The 24,722-nt window shown below is 36.9% G+C and overlaps 1 protein-coding gene across 7 annotated transcripts in view; it reads left to right on the top strand.

Moving 5' to 3' along the window:
* Positions 1-24,722, top strand: part of PIP5K1B (phosphatidylinositol-4-phosphate 5-kinase type 1 beta) — a 96,266-nt gene that overhangs the window by 15,139 nt on the left and 56,405 nt on the right. For 5 of the 7 annotated variants that reach the window (XR_012053000.1, XR_012052998.1, XR_012053002.1 and 2 more), the window contains 2 exons: positions 21,747-21,828; positions 22,553-22,621. The exons of 1 other annotated variant lie outside the window; for it this stretch is intronic. Coding sequence is in view for 1 of the 6 variants with exons in the window: in XM_072922291.1 (XP_072778392.1) it covers positions 22,553-22,621 (69 nt within the window). In the remaining 5 variants the exon portion in view is untranslated. The remainder of the gene's footprint in view (positions 1-21,746; positions 21,829-22,552; positions 22,622-24,722) is intronic. One more of the 7 variants, XR_012052997.1, reaches the window with a different exon arrangement.

Here is a 24,722-nt window from a genome sequence, read left to right as displayed (position 1 = left end):
ATTTAGTAATTGCTCGGATTAAACTTTGTTTTAGTAGCAGCCAGCTTAAATGCTTGCATGTTTGCTTCCTCTTAGTATTGTTTATCCTTTCATGCAGAGTGCATTTGACACAGTGCATTTAAAAGCAGCAAAAGTTTGGCTGAAAAGGTTGGAAGAAAAAAGAGTTTGACTTATGTGTTTTGGCTAATGGAAATGAGCAGCAGCTCATACATACAGGGACATGGATGTTCAGAGTCTTTCTGTGGGACCTCAGAAATACTCAGCATAGACATTGAGTCTGTGAATTTGTTACTTCCACCATCAGCTGTAAGTGATATTTAGAATGAGTTTTGCAAACTCTGAGAAACACTTTGTAGTATGAATCTACAAAGTGAAAATGATATTATCTCTTTAATATACTATAAGTTGGGATTTGCAGGAGCATCCCCAAACTTGGAAGGATGAGAAATAAAGTCTTCAGTGGTTTTCTTAAAGCTTTTATGAGGTTTGCTGGATACAGTGTCTTCGCCATTAAAATTAAATGTAAATTTTCAAACACAATTTTTACAGACCACAAAATGACACTGCATTTTGTTGAAGAATTGAAGCTAGCTGTTACATGGAAATGAGTAGTTCAGCAAGATGCAGCTGGTTCTTGTAACCTCAGTTCTGATTGTCTAGATTTGTTGTATAAGGCACTGGAGGCAAAAGCATTTCATGAAGTGCAGTTACATAAGACCTGGGCTATATAAGTTTTTGCTTTTTATTAAAAGCTTGCACTTAGATTGTCAATCCTCTGCAACAAGCTGTCCCTTAAAACCTGGAACGTGAGGAGAAAATCAGGGCTAACCCCATAAGACCCACTGAGTTGCTGCAGCTCCTTCTGGCATAAGTGAAGATTCCAAAGGTCCAACCTTTCATGTGAGAGACTCTTAAGGGCTAAATAAGCAAGTTGTAGGAGCTGTACCTTTAAGAGCTAACAGAAGAATAGAAACACAATATAGTGAGTACAGGGAAGGGTAAGATTCCATGATTGAGGTACATTTCCACCTGTGTGTTTTCTGTGGTTTGTCTCTGTGTTGCAGGAGAGCAGAGTCTGTTGCTTATTTCTGTGCAGGGTAAGCAAATGCAGGCTGTGATCCTGTTTGTGCTGTAGGGTTTCTTATAGACTTCAGCAGGACACAGAGTGAGATTTTGCTTGCAAAATGTCTGTGTTATCTACTGGGCCTTGACCATGTATTTCCTGCCATGTATTCTATGAGGTAACTTTTTATTTGTACCTATGAAATATTGGAATATATTCTGTTCTGCCACACATATTCTCTTTACACACAACACCTGTGTGCACAAAAGCGAGAATCAGACCTGGTATTCAGGGATTAATTGGCAAAGCCAGCAGTGATGTTGGGAAGTTACAAGGTCATTTGTTCTGTTCATTTGTCATCTGTTCATTTATCTTATCTTCAAGAGAATAAGGTTCTCTGCAGGGAAAGCAAATATTTTAATGCTCAGGCATTGAATCATCATTCTAGGTGTGTGCAATGGGTATTAAATGTAGAGCGAGAAAAAGGATACCACTTGTTCTGGTTTTAACTTTGATGCACTGATAGCAGCTAGTGAAGGTGAGTGACAACTGTAGCAAAAGCCAGCTTAAGAGAAATGTCACTCTTAGGTATCCTGGGAACTGTGTATATCTAATTATGTTGTGTTCTGCTGAATTAATATCAAAAATCATCACGTCATCATCTTTAAAAATCAATCTGCAATGGCAAACTGTATCCCTACATATACTTTCACTAGGAAGAGGAATTCTTATTCCTGCTCAGCCAGAATTGGATTGATTTGGATGTGGCCCATGAAACATGGTTCTGCATGCTCCTGTACCTCCCGTTGACAAGAATTTTTTTCTTTTGTCTAGCAATACAACTTAAGAATGCCAGTAATTGACAGAAATTTTGGCTAATCAAGCTCTTACAAAAATGCAATGGAAAGTAGTTTGTCTGTTTAGTTGATATGATAGAGAGACTTGAAGGCCAGGAGCCACTCAGATTTAACACTGTTGCAGTGCCGCACAATAAAATTCTAATTCATTTGAATACAGTATAAGACTAAGTTAAGATAAATTTCTCTTAATGAGAATTCACAGGTTTCCAACATCAACTATGCATTGGAGAGGCTACCTGTTACTCACTGATTTGTGATTCATATTATGCCATAATTTTAAAAATACAGTATTAGATTTGCTTTGATATGTTTTGTATTTCAGATATTGTAATAACATGTAAGAAAGAATATGCTGTTATTATGCTGTTATTTTATAGTGTCCTATTGCTTTTGATACTATTCTTCAGCAAAAATGTCCTTTTTTATTATAAATTATGTGGGAACAAATTCCTTCTCCATTTTACAGTTCTGATATCATGTTCAGTTGAGAATGTTTCTCAGTTTACCACTACACATTAGGAACAAATTGTATTTTATAAGCTTTATCTCTGTGCATGTGTATATGGGCAGTATATGTATGTGTGCTATCAGTCTATTAAAAGGCGTTTCTGACCTGAGGTAGAACTTCCAGGTCTCTTCCAACCAAAGACATTCTATTATCGTCATAAAATAACTAAATGGTGTAGTATGTAACATGTAATGTAGACAGAATACTTAATATACATGTATACAAATTCTGTATGAATGTATAAAAGCATTCTTTAGCTTACTTGTGTTCAGAAAAGCCCTTCATAAGTATTTCCTTTCATCCCAGTATGCCTGCCTAATGGCTTAAAAATGTGCTTTTACAGAGATGAAAAGCATATGCTGTTTTCAAAAGTCTGCTCCGAACAGTGATATTTTTAAATTCCTGTTTGTTTCTAAGAGAATTGAGGTGACTGACCAGAAGTTTGTGAGTACTTACAGTATAGTTTTTTCTGTCTTGAATGACATTTAGTGGGGGGGAAATGGCTATTAAGGAGGTAATTTCAAGCAATATTTTATTGGAAAATGTGTGAATTAGGGTGACTTTCCTCTCACTCCAGTTTTATTTAGATCCTGTAAGAACTCTAACATATCTTGCATGATTCTCTAGTATTGAACGTATAATCTTTACAGGTTGCTTGGCCTATAGGTGTCTGTGCTTCAAAAACATGAATGATTCTGTCTCTTGCTACTTGTCCCACTGCTACAATGAAATCTAGATATTTTTGGTAAGGTGCATAGTGCCTCCTTGAAGTTGTAACTCATGAAAGCTTCTTGTAAGCAAGTTGAAATACCTAATGAACTGTTTTTGGAACTCAGATATTGGAGTTGGAAAGTGCTCTTTCCAGTTCCACTGTTTTGCTGTACAGGCATGAAGCCAGTAAGCACTCCCTTTTCAGATCTTTACAATCACTGATGGTTAAGCCTGGCAACCAAAACAAGGAATAGTACTCTTATCTGTCATGGTGCTTCAAGAAGCATGCTCTGGTACTGAAGCAATTGTAATAAGTGCAGTTAAAATTTCCCTGTTAACCGCAGTTAAAATACCCTGTTTTCATATGGGATTGTAAGAAACTGAGCTGCTTTTGTGAATTTTTAAAATATGTCTCCTCTGTGGTTATTGCTGGCCTCTCATAAAATGTAGTACTGATAGTCCTGTGTGGAGCTACAGCATACTGCAGATGCAGCCTCTGGGGCCTTCTCATTTTTCAAATCCATCATTTCTTAAATCCAGGACTTTGTTTTGAGTCTATGCTAAACAGTTTCAAAAACTACTATTTCAAGACAAAATAGTTTTTTAAAAGTTTCATGCAAAATAGCTCTAGCTTTCTTTCTCAGGGAGTTTCCTTAAATTCATTTCCATTCGGAGACGGAGTGCCTGTTGTAGGGTTATGCTCTACTGGTAACTCATGCATGTCACTTGAAAATAAGAAGTTTTAGCAGTGAAAAATCTTAGAGGGGAGAGAGAGTATCAGGTTGAGGATGGTGGGTGAAAAGCCTTTCATTTTCAAGTCTTGCAGAACCACACTTTTTTTCCCCTGGCTTTTCTGCACTGCATAAAGATGCACCAATAACTCACTTGCCTGTACTTTATCTAGCAAGGCAATTTTTCTGGAGTGGTCAGCCTACCTCTCCTACTTCTTGTGTTTATCTTTGTTTTTTCCTTTTTCTCTTGAGATTTGGATAACATGCTTCTTTGGTGTGACATTTACAGAAATCTATGTAGCCTGCCTCCTGTGTGAGATGTGAAATACTTTGGGCTTTCACTGTTTATGGTCTAAAATGGGAACAAGAGAGGCATCTTTTATATGAGAATAAATACTGCTTTTATTTAAGTAATGTAAATATATCATGGAAGTATCTTTTACAAATAATAATGAGGGCTGAATTTTGTCAGAACTAAGAGACACTGGATTTGTACTACTTTATTGTGTTCTGAGTAAGTAATGCAACAAAACTAAGGTGTGTGTTTATTAACAAAGTGGTATGCTATTGTTTACTTAGGATTAGTTTTGCTATTCCTATTCTGTGAGATTATTTCTGAACTGCAATAGAGGTGGGGCTTTTGTAACACAAGCACTTCCCCCCTTTTTTTTTTTTTAATTAAAAACAAAACAGAAAATAGGACCAGATTCTTTGAGCAGCCAAGCATCAAAGCAATTTCACTAAGACTGTAGTAATGCAGGAAGTAAGTGAAATACATTTCTTCAGAAACAACTTACTTCTCTTATTTTTGAGCCATTTTTTCTGGTAGTGAAAGTTGTTCCAAGTGGAAATAATGGTGCATCGTGCCAAGTGATATCAGGAAGCTATACTGGGAGAAGTGTGCAGTGACAAAGTTAGAGTGCAAAGAAGTAGTGGTGAAACTTTCTCATATAGGCACACACATACTGCAGCATACTATCAAAATAGCATTGATTTAATAAGCTGCAAAGGGAGCCCTTGGACATGTATTTCAAATTTAACACTGATAAAATGGTGTGTTCTGCAAAAAGCCTACTTGGAATGTATTTATGGATGTCTTCATGTTCAAAAATATTAATAAATTTCTTTTTACACACAGTGTTGGGGAGGAAGAAATCATGCTGTATTTTTTCCCTTATTATTAAATATCCATATATTCCTGATAAGGATTATATAACAAAAAGCTGCAAAATGGGACAAGCAAATGTGTTTCAAGTTATCCTGAGAGCATTAGTATAGTTAACGGTGAAATTTGGAGATTAAGCAAGAAAATGTCTAGCAGGACTGTAGATCATTTGATATCACAAAGATAGTCCAGATGTTAAAAAGTAATTTTTTACCAATTACACTGAGGTCACAAAAGAACAAACCTGATGAATGACATATTTGTAGCTAGAAATTATATCATTATGTCTAGGATGAGGCAGTGTGAGAAAAATTCAGGCCTCTCTATGGTGTCTCCTCTTCTGTGGGATAAGAAACAGAAGCCTCAGGCAGTGGGTGTTGAGTGCAGTGCTTCATGTTTATGCCTTGCAACAGATGGTGTGAGACTTGAGGTCTGCGCAAAAAAAAACAATAGGTGGGCTCCTTCTCTGCTTCAATAAAGCATACACAGATTAGTTCTGCTAGTGTAGGATGAAGATAAGAGTGAGAGAGTGCAAAGCTGTTACAATCATAGAAATACTTTCATATGAAGCATTTTGTTTGTATACGAATAACAACTTCTGTCAGTGCAGAAGTAGAAGGACAAAAATTTCCCTATCCAGACTGCGATGAATACATCCAGGGCAAGATATCGGGAAACATGATCAGAGGTCTGGTGCACCTCTTCTGTACAGGCAGGCTGAGAGTGTTGGAATTTTTCAGCCTGGGGAAGAGAGGGCTCCAGGGAGACCTTGTTGCCTCTCCCAGTACCTAAAGGGTACCTACAAGAAAGCTGGTGATGGACTTTTGACAGGGGAAAAGGGTAATGGCTTTAAACTGGGAGAAGATGGATTAGATATTAGGAAGAAATTCTTTACTATGTGGGTGATGGGACACTGGAACTGGTTGCCCAGAGAATTTATAAGTGTCACATTGCTGTCAGTGTTCAAGGTCAGGTTGGATGGGGCTCTGAGCAACCTGGCCTACTGAGAGGTGCCATGCCAGTGGAGTTGGAATAACATGATCTTTAAGACCTTTTCCAGCCCAAGCCATTCTATGATCCTATAAACTGCCATACTGAAATCCACACATTAATGCTTTTTGCTGAAATTATGGCCATAAGATGTAAATCACAGTAGTGATAACCTGTGTTTGTATCTTTATAGCCTATAGTCAAGCTTCTATGTGACTTGGAAGAAAAACCTATGCATACAATATTTGCATTTTCTATTTTGTTTAATCTGTGATCTCCTTTGTATAATATAATTGGTAAAGGAAAAGAAAGGGTGCATGAGCAGTAGGTGCCTATGGTAAAGGCTCTCAGTTATAATAAAACATATTACAGAGGTAATTTCACTCATTCAAACCTTTTCTGCTTTATTGTGATTGGGCTTCTCATCCCATTAGGCTAATTTTGGACCCTGGTAACAGAGGTTGGAAAGAAATTGAAACTTATGCCTTTGTCCAATGTACAATAACAGTGCAGAACTTTTGCCAAGTGGAGGTTCACATCTTGCTCCTTTGACTGTGTCCCTTAGGAACCCAGAGGTTCCTTTTGTAACCATCAAATTATCCAAACAGAATATGCAAATGTAACTTTTTGCTATAGATCAGTCTACACCTAGACTTCTAGATGTGTCTGTTTTGCTTGGAAAAACACCATTTGGAGGATGATCACAAAGGTGAACAATAATTCAGTCTCAGTTGCCTGACCAGGTTTTAAAATATGCTTTACCTGCATCTCTACTAAAGATCAATGTATTTGAAATAACCATTCAAGAGGATGTTTCCCAATATTGACAGCATGTACTGCAGTAAAAGCAGTGTTTAATATCTTGCTGAATTTTTCAATATGTATTGTTGCTTTTGTTTTAGCCAAAGCTATACATAAATTTAATACTTCAGATTGATCACCTGCAAATATTGCTGGACTTGATATATTCCTCACAGAGATGCATTAAAATACGCCTGTGGATTTTGTGCCTTTTACTTTCTCTTCCTTAATTAAAGAAAGGAAAAAAAATTGTTTTCTTTGCCGTCTTTCTTACAATATCAGCTCTTTATTATTTCTTAAATATATTTTTTCCCTTCACCTCAATACCCTTTTGACTATTCAATTCAAATTTAGTGGCACTGAAGGCCTGTTTTTAGCGGACCAAAGCAGAAATCATTTCCTATGCATGTGTTTCCTGTTAACGTGTATTTTCCTTCTACTTTGGTTCCCTTGCTCTTCACTCACTACTGCTTCCCATTTTTCCTTTCTTCCCAGTTCAGTTGTGCACGACGTCTCGTTGAGTCTCTCCCTTCTCTTCTTGCCTTTTTCACTCTTTTATTTTTACTTTGTTTCCCATCCCAACTTGCTCCCTGTGCTCACTTGCACCCTTCCCGTTTTATGCATAAAAGTTTTCAAAGTGAAAGAAAGAATGCTTTTTAGCTAGATTTAGTTTTCCTCTTGCTGTGAGGACATAAACAGTGCAAAGGAAATGAACAAAATGAGAGATGGAGAGATATACTTCCGAGAGCCTTGGCTGATTTTTGAGCAGAGAAAGGTATACGCCTGTCACAGAGATGCATGTTATTGAGGTATGAAATGCCCCTGGAGATTCCTCTTCTGTCCCCCCAGCCTCATATGTGTCAGTTCTTGGGAGCTGTATTTGTTATGCAGAGTTCCTGTCTGTCCTGTAACTCAATGGTATGGAAGAAGATCCCTCCAAACCCAGGTTTGTGACTTGCTGGGCCCATTGATGCAAGAGGTTTTTCAGAGGTTTTTCAGGTGTACAAAAACAGGCACCTACTGTAAATTTCTACCAACATTTTTTGGTAGAACAAGATATCAAGGATTATAAAGTTATAAAATTATTTTTCTAATTAGTTAGATTAATTAGAAAGCCATATCATCTTTGCTATGACTGGGAGGAACTCCCGAGGAAAGCATCTACCAAAAAAAATTGCTTGACCACTGCCTTTCTGTTGTGAGGGGAGATGGATTTGCCATCCGCTGCTGTGTTAAGTCTGTGTGTCATCATTTTGTGATAACCTGACTTCACTATCACCTAGCAACCCCTTCGTTCTCTTGAAAAAAACTGCAAGGTCAGACCTGTACCTTCAAACCAGTGCTTTTTACTGAAAACATTTTTCTTTGAAGGGAGATGTGGATAATGTCCAGTTTTTTCAGCTTTTATACAAGACCAGTGTTAGTCACTGCTTGTTAACAGCAGCTTTTTAAATGTGTTTATGCCTTCAGACTGGCCTTGTGAGGCATCTTAGTGTCTAGCCTTCCTCTCTGTCACTTTTATATGTGCACATGTAAAAGTGCTCACAGACACTAACTCGCACACAGACACACAAATACACCAGCTAGAGCTGGTAAACCTCAGTAAAGGTTTTTAGCTGATCTAAAACTAAAGGTTTTCTTAAGCTAATGTGGCTGCCTTTTACAAGCATCTGAGTAATGCCGTGCTCTGCAAGAAAATTGTTCATGGCACCATCACCTGTGACAACCTGCTGCACCTGTTTCTGCAGTGAAGGTGACCATCTGTCTGGTCCCTGGCCATCCTTGCTGCTAGAATGATGATGAAGACTAAGCAGGCAGGCTTCTCTGGCTGTCTCTTGTCTCATAGTATTCTTGCCCTTTATTTGCCAGTCCTTAGTTACTAATGCTGGGCTACAGGTGAGTGCTCTTATAATGCTGCCATATTGCAAGCAAAACTGAAGACCAGTTTATTTGTATAAAATAAAAACATAGCCACCTAGAATGAAATTTTAATGAGTATCACTTTTCTCTTACGTAGGTATTCTCAGGAACAAGATAGAAAACAGAGAAGTTCAGGGGCTGCATACAGTTAACAACCCTTGAAAGGCAATTTTCTGTAAATGCATTTAAAATATGTGCTGTTGAACATACTGATCTTTGTCATCTCAGACTAAAAACCCCCAATCCAGTAGCCAGTAAAATTGTAAGCTGAAAAAGGTATTTAATTTATTTAACCAGATGTTTCAGCAGATTAATGCTGGTAAGGAATATAATAAAATAGGCTATTGCATTGTACACCTTAAATTGTAAGAACTCTCTGTTCCTGGGATAGTGTGTTGACTGAATTGTTGGGGTTTTTCCACTTTAGTCTATGGAATCTTTATAATATTCATAGCCATGTTTCATCTTGTCAGAATCTTGTTCTTTTTCCAGTTAACAATTCATAAAGCAGTATGCATTGGGCAAAAACTGTGATTAGTTGTGTGGGTTTTTTCTTTCTAAATGCTGAAAGCTGTATTTTTACCTTTTGAAAACTACAGTGTGGGCTGTTACCTGATTTACAGATAATACTGGATGCCTTTTCTATCCTACTTATAATGATGCTTCCAACCCAGTTATAATGATGCAGTGAGAGGTGGAGATATTGTTTCAAATTACTTTTTTGTGAAAGAAGGAAATTCTTATTTAAGCCTCTCAAGAATTCAGAGACCTTTTAATTTGTGGGAGAACTCACACTCATTTTCTTGGAAGAGGTCACAGGTTCTGGTGTCAGGTGTGTATGGCTCTTCCACAAAGATATCACCCACTGCTTACTCTTGTTGCTGGTGGTAAACTACCTTCTTTTTGTTTTAAGTTCTGTTCACGTGTACACCAATTTTAAATTGAAAGGGCCAATTTATGTGCAGATGTGTTCTTTACTTACAGTGATAGCTTAAGATTCCGAATTTTCCTATAATATTTCCATCTAGGTTATTTAAAGAAATCCAGCTAGTCATTTGCAAAGAAGTTCAAGGGGAGGGAGACTGTGATGGTACTTCTGTATTGTTTGTTAACTTGCATTTTTTTAATACAAAAATGTTTAATGTATTGCAACTACATGTGGAGTATAAACATCTGAAGGATATTAGAGTGTTTCAGAACTGGCAAAAACATCTAGTAATGACTTCATCTTACTTTCTTGCTGCCAAAGCTGTTCAGGGACAGGTTGTTCAATTTGGTTTGGCAAGTGAAAGACTGTTGGACACAATTTGTTTATGTAATTTGGCTGGAAATAACTACTTTTAAAGGTTTATTTGAAAATATTTGTATTGCCATTTAAAAATTCTGTGACTGTGTCCATGGCTTAAAACAGCTGTACACGTTTCTTACCATGATACGTCACTTGATGTCAGTAGGGTAGATTTGTGTGTTGATGTGGTTTGGATTTGTATATTACAGTGCAGATATGCTCATAATTCAGCTGAGTTCCAAAGAATACTGTTGGGAAAAAAAGTAGTCACTTGCCCATCCTGATCTGTTCATCCAAGACGTGGCTTGGAGTACAGTGATGCCTTTTCCTGGTCTTAAAAATTTTAAGAGCCAGACTCGGTTAAGGGTAAGGGGTTTTTAACCTCGGTATTTTAATAAGGGTCCTTATAGGTACACCACTTCACCAAGGTGGGATGTGCCGCAATGCACACACATGAAACAGGTCACACAGACCTTACAAATTAGCATATCTAACAAGGACACCCAATGGGAGGCCTCGATGAATGGCGTGATATTCCCCCATCCATGGAATTCCCCCCTCAATGGGCCAAATCTCTGGTTTACAGGATATATTCTAGAGAGGGCATTGGTTTCCCGAAGACAGTATAAGGTTTTCTGGCCTCCTACTGAGAGGCCTTTAGGGTGTTTGGTCTCTGGGCCTAACAGAATACTAGGACTATGCTAAGTTATCAGAGTTAAGGAATTACAAATATGCGTGCTAAGAGTACTGAGGATACATGGAAGTTATTTAAAAGGTACACAGAAGAGAAGGCAAAAAATCATCTTGGTGTGAACAGAAATATATGGTTCCTTTTAAGGGCAGAATTAACCATCACATTTGAGCAGCCACATTTCAGTCAGAAAATTGAATAACTTTATAAAAATTGTGACAGTTCATTTGGTTCCCACCTTGCAGTTCTTCTCTAGTGGCTGCAAAATATCTGTGTTGGTTTGATTACAGGAGCTCTGACAAATATCACTATTTCCTTGCATGCTGAGTTCTTTACTAAATTGGTTTCAGAAATTCACGTTATTGTATTAATCATATTTTTTGAGGTTTTTTGTCCTATGTAACTTCTGAAATTGTACTTTTCTCCGGTGAAGCTTTCTCTGTGGTTTAAAAAGAAATATGTTAGAGGGCTGCTTTGAACCAGGAAGACTCCAGCTTTTGTGCTTTATAGGCCATTTTATAAAATGGTATAACGCTTTCCTTTTCTGTAACTTTTTGAGTGATTTTAGAAATGTATCTGAGGAACTTCTGCTCTATAGGAAACTGAGAGCTCTTAATTTAATCAAAGAAATCCTGGTGATGTTGGATTTGTTCTCTGCTGAGAACAAGATGTCTACTAATTTCCTTTACCTGAAGGAAAAGAGTATGTGGGGGGTCAATGGGTTGCAATAGATTATCTTACTCAGTAGGGTAACTTAGGGTGTCTCTCATCTTGAATTTATACACAACTTTTGAATTTACTGCTTACATCATTCTTCTATACCCAGTCTTCTTATGACCGTATTTTTCACACAAGCTAGGCACCTGAAAAACAAGTTGCTGTATGAATAATCATTTGGGAACCTAACCTTAGCCGTGCATTTCCATTTTCTCTCAAGCTAGTGTTGAACGCAGTTTGGGTGCTGTTGCTAATGCTTCTTTCCATCTGTCTCTCGGTATTGTGTCCTGGTATTATCACTAGTAGACTGGTGACTCTGAGGTTATACAAAATTTTGTGAGTGATTTAAACAGCTGAGGCAATTGTTCTCTCCTCCATTGTGGATCAAGGGTGTAACAGTATTCATTACCTTCCTCATTTATTCCCAATTTTCTTTTTGATCTTAGAGGTGACCATAACAAAGCTGTTTTAAGGAGTTCCGTTTTGGTTAATATTCTTTGGTAGGTTACTTTTTTGTTAGTTTAGTTGTCTAGGTGAATTCTCCTGGAGCAAGAGTAGCATTGGTGCATAATAACGATGCTATCAAATGCATGCCTGGAAGGCAGGACCACAGTAGCATCAGCCTGGACCAGCTGAAATTGTTGCAGATACCCAGTCTGAGTGATACATAGTAATTCAGTGGAAATCAGGAGGAGTCATGGCAGTAACCAGATCTTTTCCTTCCTTCAAGACATTATCAACTACTTTTTAAAAAGTTGTCTAATCTATCAAAAGAATCTCACATACTACCTGCCATGTCCTCCCGGGTAATCTCTTCCATTCTTCAACAGTCTGTTTGCAGCTCAATGGAATGTCCCTCAATTGCAGATAAAAATGGGATTTTAAAATACTTGAATTTCTTAGATAATCTTACCGCTGAACGGTTTAACTTAGGTAGCATTCATTAACATTCATATCTACAAAAGTAATACTCAGAGAACCTCAGGAAGAAAGCACAGAGAACTTGAGTATTGAGTTCAGTGTTTCCATGACATATCCTTTTGCAAACTTTGTTGTGAATAATTATATGCTAATGTGAAAATAGACTAGATGATGCCTAGTAGTGTATAATTTATGAGTTACCTGTGTAGAACTGATGCACAAATTATGCCATCTGTTTTAGTGCTTGCAAATTATTTTAACCACAGCTTTTTTGTGTTGTCCACACAAGTCTCAATTCAAAGAATTCTTATTACCATTTTTTATTATTGCCTCTGTTGTAAAGTTATGATTACATAGCAGTTTTGGGTGTGGTTGACGTCCTTTTGAGGTGGAAAAATGTGGATGAGTAAAAAGATAAAGGTTTCAAACTAGAGCAATACAGCTCTTGAGAAGTTCTTGTTATTGCTAAGGTACTTCTTATCAAAGTAACTTGTCCTGGGCTTTTCTGCTTTTTATCTTGCATGTTCAGTCTATTCTTTTTATACTTAATCTTCTCCAAATCCATTTCATCTATTTTTCTTTTCTCAAATGACTGTTTCTGGAGTTTCAGATTACTAAAGCTTTTGGGTTGACCAAATTCCCCACCCACCAAGGTGGGATTGTTTGCATTTCTGTTTTCATCATTCCTTTAGAAATTGACACTTTCACTGATTTCATTTTTGCTGTACATGAGATTTCGTTCCCCATGGATCTTACCTGCCACTTACATGAATGATTGCTGTGCTCTCCTTTCAAAAAAATCATGATCACAATGTTGCATGATCCCTGTCACTCTATTTGGCATGTACTATCAAAGACTAGTGTAGAAGACTTTTCCCTCTCCTTCTCCCTTTTTCCTTATCAACCATTTTTCTCAGTGCCCTGCAGTATTTTATTGGATGGCACGCATTACATGGTGGTTTTATCTCAAAGTGCAGTGTCTGCTATGTGCTAGTAACAGTAGTCCATTGCCATATCAAAGTTGCCAAATTAAAGGAGCAGAACTCTGCTTCTGGGTTCTGCCAAGTCTTCCACCTGTGCCCTTCACTGTGATCCTACCCTAACTTATGTTGCATACTGTTGTATATAGCATGCAGATGTTTCCTTCTTTCAGTTGTTTAAAAGAAAACCCTATCTTGACACCTTTATTAAAATTTGTAATTCCAGATGACTTTATAGAAAGCTTGCTAGTTTTCTAAAAAGTGCTGTTATTGGCACATGAAATCAAAATAGTGAAAACATAAGTAGCAATTGGGAAATCTTCTTTGGCTATGTACAAATATGCCTTTCTGCTTTGCATGCTTTCAGACTGTTACAAAATAATGAGAAGTTAATGGGGCCGTTTTACTTTGTAAAAGGAGGGCCTGTTAACAGTTTCTGCAAGATACACAATCTGACGTCAGTTATGTCAGAGATCAAATGTTTGTTCTTTCTGATTGCTGATCTGAGCTCGCTGATTTGGAAAAGTCCCATGGTTATTAAGACATCAACACCACCTAGTACACAGTAGAAAGTTTGCTCTGCTTTTACAGATGGTGTTTGGCAAGACGTAAGAGATCCTCAGGTGCTTCCGGGGAAAGCAGAGACAGAGTAGTTGACAGTAAATGATAAGTAGGCCAATAGAGAGCAGAGAAGTGAGATAAATGTAAGGCCTTCGGAATGAAGCCTTGAATTTGGAAATTCATGGAGGAGGAACAAAGACCAGCCCACCTCTTCTGTGCAGGTTATCTGTCACATGCAGAATTCACAAAATACAGATCTTACAAATGAAAATCTATGTGCTTTGTTGAATGAGCACGATGTGCTGTGTTTCCAAGGACTTCTACACTTTGGTTCATTTAATGAATTTTCAGTTTTATTTGCATTGTTGTAAAATAGTTTCCATCTGAAAGAATCGCAGCAGATTATTTCTGAAATGAAGGGTATAATTTGGAGCTATAGTTTGTGATGCTGTTCCTGTGACCCTGGATATTACAATGGTAGTGTGTTTCACCTTGAAGAAAGGACTACCAAGGTGCACAAGGACTACCATTTTAAATAGAAGAGGAAGGGATTCTTGTAGGTTGTCACACCTTCTGGGTAGTCGGATGTATTCTATATATTTGTAGACTTTGATGGAAGTGCTATTTTCTGAAGTTCCTCATTTTCATTTTTTTTCCATCTGAAAGCTAAAGGAGGAAGATAGATGAGCTGACATTTCTTGCAGTAAATCAAAACATTATAATAAGAACATATGTTTTTTTATACTATTAATAGTATGATAAGTTACTTTTCATATCCAGCTAGCAAACTAAGAAAAAAATGCTAGTCCTATTATGATATTTTTAAAAGACATCCAAGTAGTGTGCTGTATTCCTGAAACTAGGGGGAGGAAGGAAGGGAGGGGAATGGTAGAAATCAAGCAGTATCAGAATCTTAGCATTGTGCTCAGATTAATTGCTGAGAGACTAAAAGATCTGTCAGGGCACTGAAACTAATGTGTGTTATTAAAGCTAGGTAAATAAAGGTGGTGTGAACAGCTGACATGACTTAGAGTAGATGAACAGTCTAAATGGCAATTTTGTATTGGTTTTTGCTTGCTGCTTTCACTGTAGCATTTCTGCTGGCCTGATGATATTACAAAGACCAGGAGAAAGACAAGATTTTTGTTCCCTTTTACTTTATTTATGAATTTCATCACTTTTTGTACTACTTCTGATATCCATCTTATTATTTTTGAGGGAAAACAAAAAATAAATCAGATAGGTAGACTAATCAGGGCTTTTTTTTTTCCTTTATTGCTTTTTTTTTTTTTTTTTGGCTGGCTTTTCTTGGGCATCACAGGCTACACAGTTTCTGATCTATTTTTTTAGATGTTCAGTCTGAAATTGTTCATTTTAGCATTAATTTCCAAAAACATTTTCCAGTTTTCACAGGTATTATTACAAATTTTACACAGAATATTTTATTTTCAGTCACTCTTATAACCTCCATGATGAGTTGTGGGTTGGGAGATCTTGACAAGGTTTCAGACCTATTTGTTTGGAGTTTTTCTTTTCTTTTTCCCTCCTTTAAATTCATATGACACCTTTTTTTTTCTTTCAGATAGACAGAAAAGATCGATTTTTTAAATTACTTTTTTAGTGTCATAAATGAATGGTGTTTATGATGCAGTAAAAAGTTTGCTCTACTTTTGCAGTAATAGACATAATCTTTCAGTATTTCTGCAAAGAGTGGAAGTCAGAGCAGTTGACAGTAGAGGTTTATTAGGTTGACAGTAGAGGATAATTAGGTTGACAAACCTGGGACTGGGTGGATTAAATGCTCTCAGATTGAAAATCCGATTTTTTTTTTATTTGAAGCTTTCAATGACTTTTAAATGATTGTTGAGTCCATTGCAACATGTAAACATTTACTTCATTATCAGGATACATAATTTAAAAATATGTATGTTATCTTTTACTCCTCAGATGTTTCAGATATGGGTGCATATAAGTTTGATCTTAGATGTCTGCGTGTCCTTCTGGTACAAAGTGAATATATTCCACAAATTAGTGTTTGGGATATTATTAAAAAGAAAAATAGAGAGCTGAATTGTATATGTTTTTTTTTCTTGTACCTGAGTGGCTACATACATTACCTCAATTTTTATTTGGTGACTATTTAACTGCCCAAGCACTCATGTATAAAAAATGTTCTCTGACATTAAAAGACATAAGGTTTTTGGAGAGAGGGTTAACTTGTGATGACTGTTGAGAAAGCTGTTGGATCTTTGATGTGTTGTTCCCTTTACCACTCTGTGCATTAAATTATGCATCCTTTCACTTCTTTAGATCTATGTATTGGCGCTCTGCCTAGCAGTGTGTGCAGGTTCCTAAACACCACTCTTCATTGTCTGGTAAACTCAGAAGGAAGGCAATTAAACCATGAAAATTGTAATCAGCATTGTTTTAAAGCATGGAGAAAAGCTTCTTTAAGGAGCTAAAATGTAGTAAAACCGATATAAGTCCTACTATTTACCTGAAGCTAACAAGTCATTTGCCTCTTGAGCCTTCTGAAAATAGTGCTGATAGTATGCTGATACCTTTGGATGGATTTTGTATGGAAACAAGATGTGTGTAGGCAATTTTTATGTGTGTCAGAAGATTTTTTTGTGTCCCAAGCCCCTTCATTTACAAATAATCAGATAAATAATCCTACTATTCAAATTTTGCTGGAGAGGGTAGGGAAAAAACTATTGACAGTTTTGATTGAGTTTATCAACTAAATTTGACAGTGGTCCAGAGTACCAGCAAGTTTCATGGGATAATAAACAAGATAAGATGAGATCTTATTTGGAAATGTAGTGCTGTTGTGCATATTGTATTAGCTGGCAGAGAATCCAAACAGAAGGGAGAATTTGTAAATGCATCATCTGTAAGAGAAGTTCAGTGCCTAAGAAAGTATGAACTCAAATATTTAGTATTTCAAAGAAGTAGGTTAAGAGTAAGAAGAGTTAGCTTTAATAGTGCCATTTGATCTTGGAGCTGCCTTCAGGTAGCTCCAAGAATACCATGAATGGTTTTTGGGTACTTGAGCTTGGGGTAGGGGAAGCACAAGAGAACAAGTATGAAAAAAGTAGCTTTTCATTAATGAATATGTGTTAATGGATTTCTTCCACTTTTAGCTTAGAAGGCTTGCCTCTTCTGGCAAAATTTTGTGCAACAAAGGTCTTCAGCTTCACACTAGAGCTGAAATCTGGCAGTGTATGACTGTCCCAAATGTGGTTTGGTGGAAGAATGCTGTCTTACAGATCTGCAAGTCCTTTTAGTGAGTTGAAGAACTGACTTTAAAAGCTACTCTCACAGCTTCCATAAGGAAAATATGTCTGAACAAATCTCACCAGTAAGAGTTTTGCAGTAATGGAATGACTATGGTTTTCATAATTGTCTTAGAAGCTGCCGCTTCAAAGTTATAATAGAGAGGAGACAGGAGCCATGCAGGAATTTTACCTGATGATTGTTTTTAATGGAATTCACTATAAATGCTGTTTGTAGGACTAGAAATTCTTGTCAGCATCCTTACATGTTATACTGACAAGCTGCTGTGGTCAAGAAGGAATGCAGTCCTGGTGTGTAAATTCCCAGTCACGTAGGACATGTAGAATTACTATTCTGATGATTTCTTTTTGTCTCATGCTTAGTATCATAGGTATGAATTTAATGTAAGAGTCTGTGCTTTTCTGAGAAGTTGCATGCCATATTCTGAGGATTTAGTGTCCTCCTGGCAGAAGAGAACTGTTCAAGCATTAAGAAACAATTAAATAAACAGGTAATATGAAATGCACAGAACTATGAGTATGAAGTTTCTGGATTGATCCAAAATTGTGTATTCCATCCCAATGCATTCACTTGCCAAAAAAAACCAAAACAAAACCCCAAAGTGTTTCTGAAAATGCATTTGTGTGTTTCAGACTGGAAAATCTGCACTGTACCATTTATTTTATTTGTATATTATTAATCTTAAACATACAGAATTTTTATTGAATTCTTTAATTTCTAGTGTTCTCCCTCTGCCCACTGGAAAATTTAAAGCTTCATTTCATCTTGTTTTGTCTTGTTTTTTTTACTTCTCATATTTAAGATTAAAGATTACACCTGTGAGAAGTTATAAATATGTTTTATTTTGCATGAAGTTTATAACTCATTGCAGAAGCCAGACAGCAGTACACCCAGGGATATGTCTGTATTGAAAGCTATGAAGAATATTTCACTTTTAACTATCAATCAGAACAAGTACTACATATAATGAAAGTTACATGGCTTTTATTTGGAGTGTGATTCCTCAACAGCATGCTTTATTAATGCTTAAAAAAATTATTTGTTTAAGAAAATGGTCTAAATATGCTAAAAATTGCATTATCCAAAAAAAAACCCAGAAAGTTTTCATGGTAATGGAAAAAAAGTAGACCTGATTTTTGGTTGAATGAACTAATACATGGGCCTGTAGGAATCTAGCAATAGCATTTTTCATGGATGTTGGCTTTTATTGAAATTGTTAGAAGTTCTAAAGTTAACTTGAAATTGAGCTGAGAGGCCATTTTTGTGTAAGGTACAAATACCTGTTCATGTGAGCTGGGCCTCAGCAACTGAGGTTGTGTAAAACAGCTGGCTATTTATAATCTGGAAAAATGGATACTTTATGCTGTTAGTAAAAGACAAATTTTGACTATATAAGAAACATGGAATTAAAAATTCAAGAACGAGAAGTCAAAGCTGGGTAGGAAGCTCACTTGCTGTCTGTAATTTCTGTTCCAAAATGCCAGCTATGTGGTGGGCAGGGTGGTGTTGATATTGTGGGCTTCTGGCTGATCAGAGAAATTAAAAAGGTGTCCCTGTCGCTCTAGAGGAAAATGCATATGGCACTTTTCCCCCAGAGTGATGGAAGTTGCAGTTTGTGTTAGTTACGAAGTGTGTGGTTTTATGATTCTAGTGTGAGAAACTAAACTGTGAAACACGATTATTTTATTTTTTTTTCTGAAGCATACATTGAATAGATGTGGTTTTTTCAAAGTCTGCATTTAGGACTAGAAGGTGTTTGGAGCAGAAGGCTGGAACTGAAGGCTGTAATCTTGTGTTTCCAGAAATGTACATGTCACAGTAGTTTTTGTTGCACGTAAGATTTGTGACCAAAATGTTGACTCTTCAAAAGTATTTGGGGAAAAAACTCTTTAAATTCCTACTGTACTTTAATGTTTCTCTTTCTTTGTTATCAGGTCGCATAGCATCTAAGAAGGTAAAGACGAGATCTTTATAGCCATCTTTCACTCATGGTTTAAGCCCAGCCAGCCACTGAGCCCCACACACTGTCTCACTCACTACCCCCTGATGGAATTGAGGAGAGAGTTAATAGGGTAAAAGTGAGAAAACTCAGGGGTAGAGATAAAGACTGTTTATCTCTAAATAGGTACATAGCTGTGCATGTAAACAAAACAAAACAAGGAATTCATTCACCATTTCACATGGACAGGAAGGTGTTCAGCCATTGCTAGGAAAGCAGGGCCCCATAATATCTAATGGTGACTTGGGAAGGAAAACAGTCACTTTGACCATCCTCCTTTCCTTCTTCCCCCTACTTCTGTGTGCTGGGCATGATGCCATATGGTCTGGAATATCCCTTTGGTCCGCTGGGTTCATCTGTCCCGGCTGTTTCCTTTCCCAGCTCCTTGTGCGTTGCCAGCCCATGCAGGGGAAGGGTGCAGCAAGGCCTTGATGCTGTGTGAGCACTATGCAAGAGTAGAAAACATTCCTGAATTATCAACACTGTTTCCACCACAAATCTAAAATGTAACCCCACACTAGCTACTGTGAAGAAAATTAACTTTATCCCAGCAAAAAACACACTACAATATTTCTGAAACGAAAAGTTTTCTTCCTCTATCCGCCTCTACCCCACATCCTACTTTATTGTGAGCTTTTCCTTTGTCAGGTACATACAGAGATTCAAGTTTAGTTACAGTAGTTTCCTGCTATGGCAACAAAAAAATAAATAGTTGTAGCTTAGCCTGGAAGTGAGTCCAAGACTGTGTCCTGTCTTTGAACTGTTTAACCTCAGACCTGAGACAGTAGCTGTTGCTCTGCACATTATAAAACTTGTGCGAAGGCACCATGTACCACTTCATTAGCTCTAGGGCAGGAGGAAAATACACAGAGTAATACTTCCTTCGCAAAAAATTGCTAGCACAGAACTAACAGATGGTACTCAGAGCACAGATTTTGGAAGTTGTTTGACACAACCACAGTTAAGATAGAGTGGTGTCTTTTCTCAAAAGATTAGAACAAAATGAATTCTATTCTAGATGCCTTTAGGAAAGTAACTGACACATACAGGAAAAATTTACTGTCTTTATGGTGTATGAGTTTTTATACTTGGTAGTTACTGAACTTGGTCTCTCATTGTCTGTTTCCTATTGTCAGCATTGCAGGGGTATATTTTCACATAAGTGAAGTGTTCTTGAATAATTTGTCTGTCTGTGCTGGGAAGAAAGCCAGGCTTTTCTCCCATGTCTAGTATCAGTGTTTTCTTTCAGCTGACTTACTGAAAGAACTCTCCCATGTTACATTTATGTTTAGCTTTTGCTGAGTCTGTGTGCTCATAATTTAGGAAATTTTGCATGTAGTGGAACTTCATATTGTATCAATAGTCTTGGGAGGTATGTGGAGAACAACAGCTTGGGTGGGGATTGATGTTTTAACCCAGTGATCAGTTATTTAAAAAGTCTTCTACTAGTAATTAAAATGACATTTCTTTTCCTACAAAACATGTTTAAGCAAGTTCTTGATGCCTTTGTGTACTGATAGAGTTGTAAGCATGGATGAATATTAATATTAAATGTGTGAATATAGGTGAGTGAGATGAACTATGTACAATTTAAAAAGCTATAAAAATGAAGTTGTTGCCTTTAGATAGGAGTTCAGTGTATAGGAGACTGCTAATGCACATCCAAATGAAGGAATTACTGATTAACACATATTACGTATATGGAGGCTACAATGAAGAATGTCGTTAGCTGCAGGAGGAAAATACTGGTATGCAACATAAGAAGTATGTTTTTCTGAGGCATTGTTTTCTTCTCAGAAACTCCAAGTTTCTATTTGTTGTGCCCCCCCACCTTTTTTGTTTTTTCTGGCTCAGGTGCTTCTCTGAAGAAAAGGAAAGGAAAATACTGACTTTGACTCCTTTTATGAAAAGGTTCATTGGTAGTGTTAAGTATACTTTTCAGATTAATGGAAAATTAAAATCAGTGAATGAGGCCTGAGAATACTTTTTTAAACCAATTTTTAGTTATGCACAAGATGCTATTTGAACTGCTTAAAGACAAAGTGAGATTTTCTTCTCATTTGAAGTATCATTAGATTTTTTTCTTATTTGTAGTCTTTGACTTTTCAATGTGCTGTCTTCCAAACCGTCACAGCTATTTCTTATAAGTGATTGGACATTCAGTAAAATTAATAACACATGTAATTGCACAACACTCCAGAGCAGGTATGTGTACTGCTCTACCTATATGTTTTATTGTAGAGTTGCTTGTGCCACAGGGGTGAAATATCTGGGGCAAAAAGGAATTACTCTTCACTGATTCCCTCCTTTGTAATACTGCCAGTTTCTAAGTACATTAACCAAGTTATAATATGTTTTAAGTATAGTAAATTCTAAGTATAGCAACCAAGTTTTTTGACACCAAGTTTTTTGACATGAATCTTAAAAAGCCTCACTTGTAGCTGAATGCTTGCTTTGGAGGAAGAATAGCAATAAAAGGAAATCTACAGCTAATAAAAGGAAATTTGTTAAGGCATAGTGATGAGAGATACTTCTTATAATAGGTTGTGAAAGGCATTACCACCACCAATGAATGGCTTGATCTCCACTCTCAGCTCCAGATGACCTGTTCTGTTGTTCATAAGGGTAAGTATAATTCCCTTGTGAAAGTATTGGTAAAATCTAGGATTATTTTAAGCTGTGTCATTGTACCTTTTTGTTTTGTTTACTTTGGCAGATGCACTCAGAGTGTCTTACCAAGGTGATCTCTTAGTGGTTCATTCTTGGTCTAGAATGACTTTACAGCTGTGATAAAACACAATGTCAACTAGAGCATGAGGCTAATAATGCCAAGGCTGTGGCTTCAATCCCTGTATGGGGCATTCACTTAAGAAGTGGACTCAGTGATCATTGTGGGTCCCTTCAACTCAGAATAGTCTGCAATTCCATGTTATTCTATGATTTCCTTGCTACTTTAAGGAGATACAGCATATTGATGCAGCCAAGGACCTTAGACTAAGACATGCCACTGAATATCTGGCTCACAAGCTTCAGAGTTTTTCCCTTTCAAGCACATCTCATGCAGTAGGCTGAGGAGCAAGACTTCACTGCACACTGTGTGGGAAAAAGAAGCAGTATCATGTAGAATCAGTCATATGCTGGACATATTCCTGGGCCAGTGCTGTCCTTTTAGTCTGTGTGGAAAATACTTAGAATATCCTAGATATTCCTTGATTCACTGATCTTGGTAGTGTGCTGTCCTCTGAAAAGTTTGAATTTAGCAAAAATGGATAATAAATTATATGATTTTTCTGAACAATTACTTTTGTAAAGCAAATACCTTCTTTGTAACCTAAGCTTCTGTTACTAGATGTCGTCTGTTACTGAAAATGGAGATGTTACTGCTGGAAAGCCAAATGAAGAGAAAACATATAAAAAGGTAAATAAAATCCTCAACCTTTTTATTGTATGTTTTTCCCTTCATGTCTATAATTCAGACCTGCTGCATGAGAATATATTTCAGAACTGATTAAAACCAAGAACAAATAAAACATGTTCCATGGGGTTTTTGAAATTATTTTATCCGTGCTGTGAAATCATAAAGTATTTAAAACTTGTTTAGTCCAGCTTTAAAGAATACCATCCTGCTAGATTGATAGAAATTCTTTGCTCTTGGCAACAGATACATCTCTGGGTTTAAACACTGTTGTAAGAAATGTACTAAGTTTCCAAATGCTTTGAGTGTTTATGTGATGTGTCTAGACTAGTAACCGGAAAAGCAAAACACCTTTCTAGCACTTTGCCAAGCAGCCCAGTATTTGTTTGCTATTTTTTTTTAAAGACATGTAAGAGAGGACATATTTAATGAAGGAGCATGCATCAGTAGTCAGTTTAGATATTGCTGATAGTGGTTTGGGGTTTGTTTTTCTGATACTGATTGTCTGTGACCAGCATTATTTAGGTCCACTAGCAATTTTGGTAGCTAAGCTGAGCTATAAAAGCAAATTTTTCTTTACATATTTACACAATCAAATTTTTAGCTACTGAATTTGATCATTACTTTGACAGATCATCTCAAAGAAATGGTGATTATATTTTAAATTATTGCTGTAATCTAACCTAGAGGTCCACCTGCTTCTGCAGCACATGCAGTGATTAGGGTTTTTAATTTCTGTGTCTCGCTTACAGTACTGCTGGTAAAGTCAAGAAGATTAATAAGCTATTTCTTTTACTACCCCTTTCCTGTCAATTACATTGCCAGCACCTGTGTGGCCTTAGCATTCCCGATAATTTTCTCAGAAATGAAAGGAAATAATGTTTATTTTAAATATGGGTTAGTTTAAATTTCCCACCTGATGACTTTAAAATATAGCAGTCGTAATTTGTCTTGACAATTACTATGAGAAAGGAAGAAATGTTTGGTGCCTGAACTTCTACAGGTTTATGTTGCGAGACTAGACCGGTAATAGCTGTAGGGAAGCTTCCATTCCCCCTGGTCATCCCACATACTCTCCTCTGTTCCTTTTCAACTATAAATTCACAATGTTTCAGAGGAAGCTGTAGAAAATCTTCTCACTATGGCACAAATTCTACTGTGTACCTACTGGAAGTACCTCAGACAAGACCTGTGATTCATAGCCACATCAGAATCACAGCTCACAGTGACTGTCACCTCCAACTTCTGTCCCTGAATCACCAATTCAATTTATTTCCTTTTCTTATTCCAATTTATTTCCTTTTCATATAATTACACCTCCAGTTCTTCTATGTTCAAGATTCTGTGCTGCATATACCTCTAACAGTTTAGTATTATTATGTAATAGTATCATCATACTCTTCCTTTTTGTGATAATTTTAATAAAATATTAATAGATTTTGATCTCAAAATTTATCCATGCAGAGCTAACTGGTAACAACCCGATGTCCCACTTTTAACAAAGTCTCTCTTTTCTTAAGTCAAATTCCGTAGAAACTTTGCACCTTCTGTTAAATCTTGAAGACTCTACTTGAGCAGGGAGGTTGGTCCAGATGACCGCTGGTGGTCCCATCTAACCTAAACCACACTGTGATTCTGTGATCCTCACCTCCTTCATCGTCCATATATGTTGTTTCTTTTTTTAAATGGATTTTCAGATGTATCAATGGTATATGTCTAGAAGTTTAGGGTAAGCCCGGTAAGATTTGTGTTCATTAGAGGCATTTCATGTAATTTCTCGTTTAATTCCATGGTTTTAGGTAAGTTACACAGAGGAATCTTGCTCTGCAGAAGATTGCAACCAGAAGCTTGTTTGCAACCAGAAGCTATCTGTCTTAAATTGCCCACAGGTGTTCCATTTACAGTTCTCCAGTCATGTATTGTTACACTTGTTTGATTGAAAAATACTTACAGTCCTTCCTGTGACTTCCCATGCCACTTTCTCGAGAAATTTGGGCTGTGGAAGAGCTTGTTTCCTCAGCTGCTGCTTTTTCAGCCACTTGGGCTGTTTCAGGTAGTTATAACTGCTATCCATGTATTACAAACTTCTGTAGTAATGACTGTT

This window comes from Taeniopygia guttata, chromosome Z (assembly GCF_048771995.1).
Source record: "Taeniopygia guttata chromosome Z, bTaeGut7.mat, whole genome shotgun sequence".
NCBI lineage: Eukaryota > Metazoa > Chordata > Aves > Passeriformes > Estrildidae > Taeniopygia > Taeniopygia guttata.
This window is presented reverse-complemented; position numbering and strand designations above follow the sequence as displayed.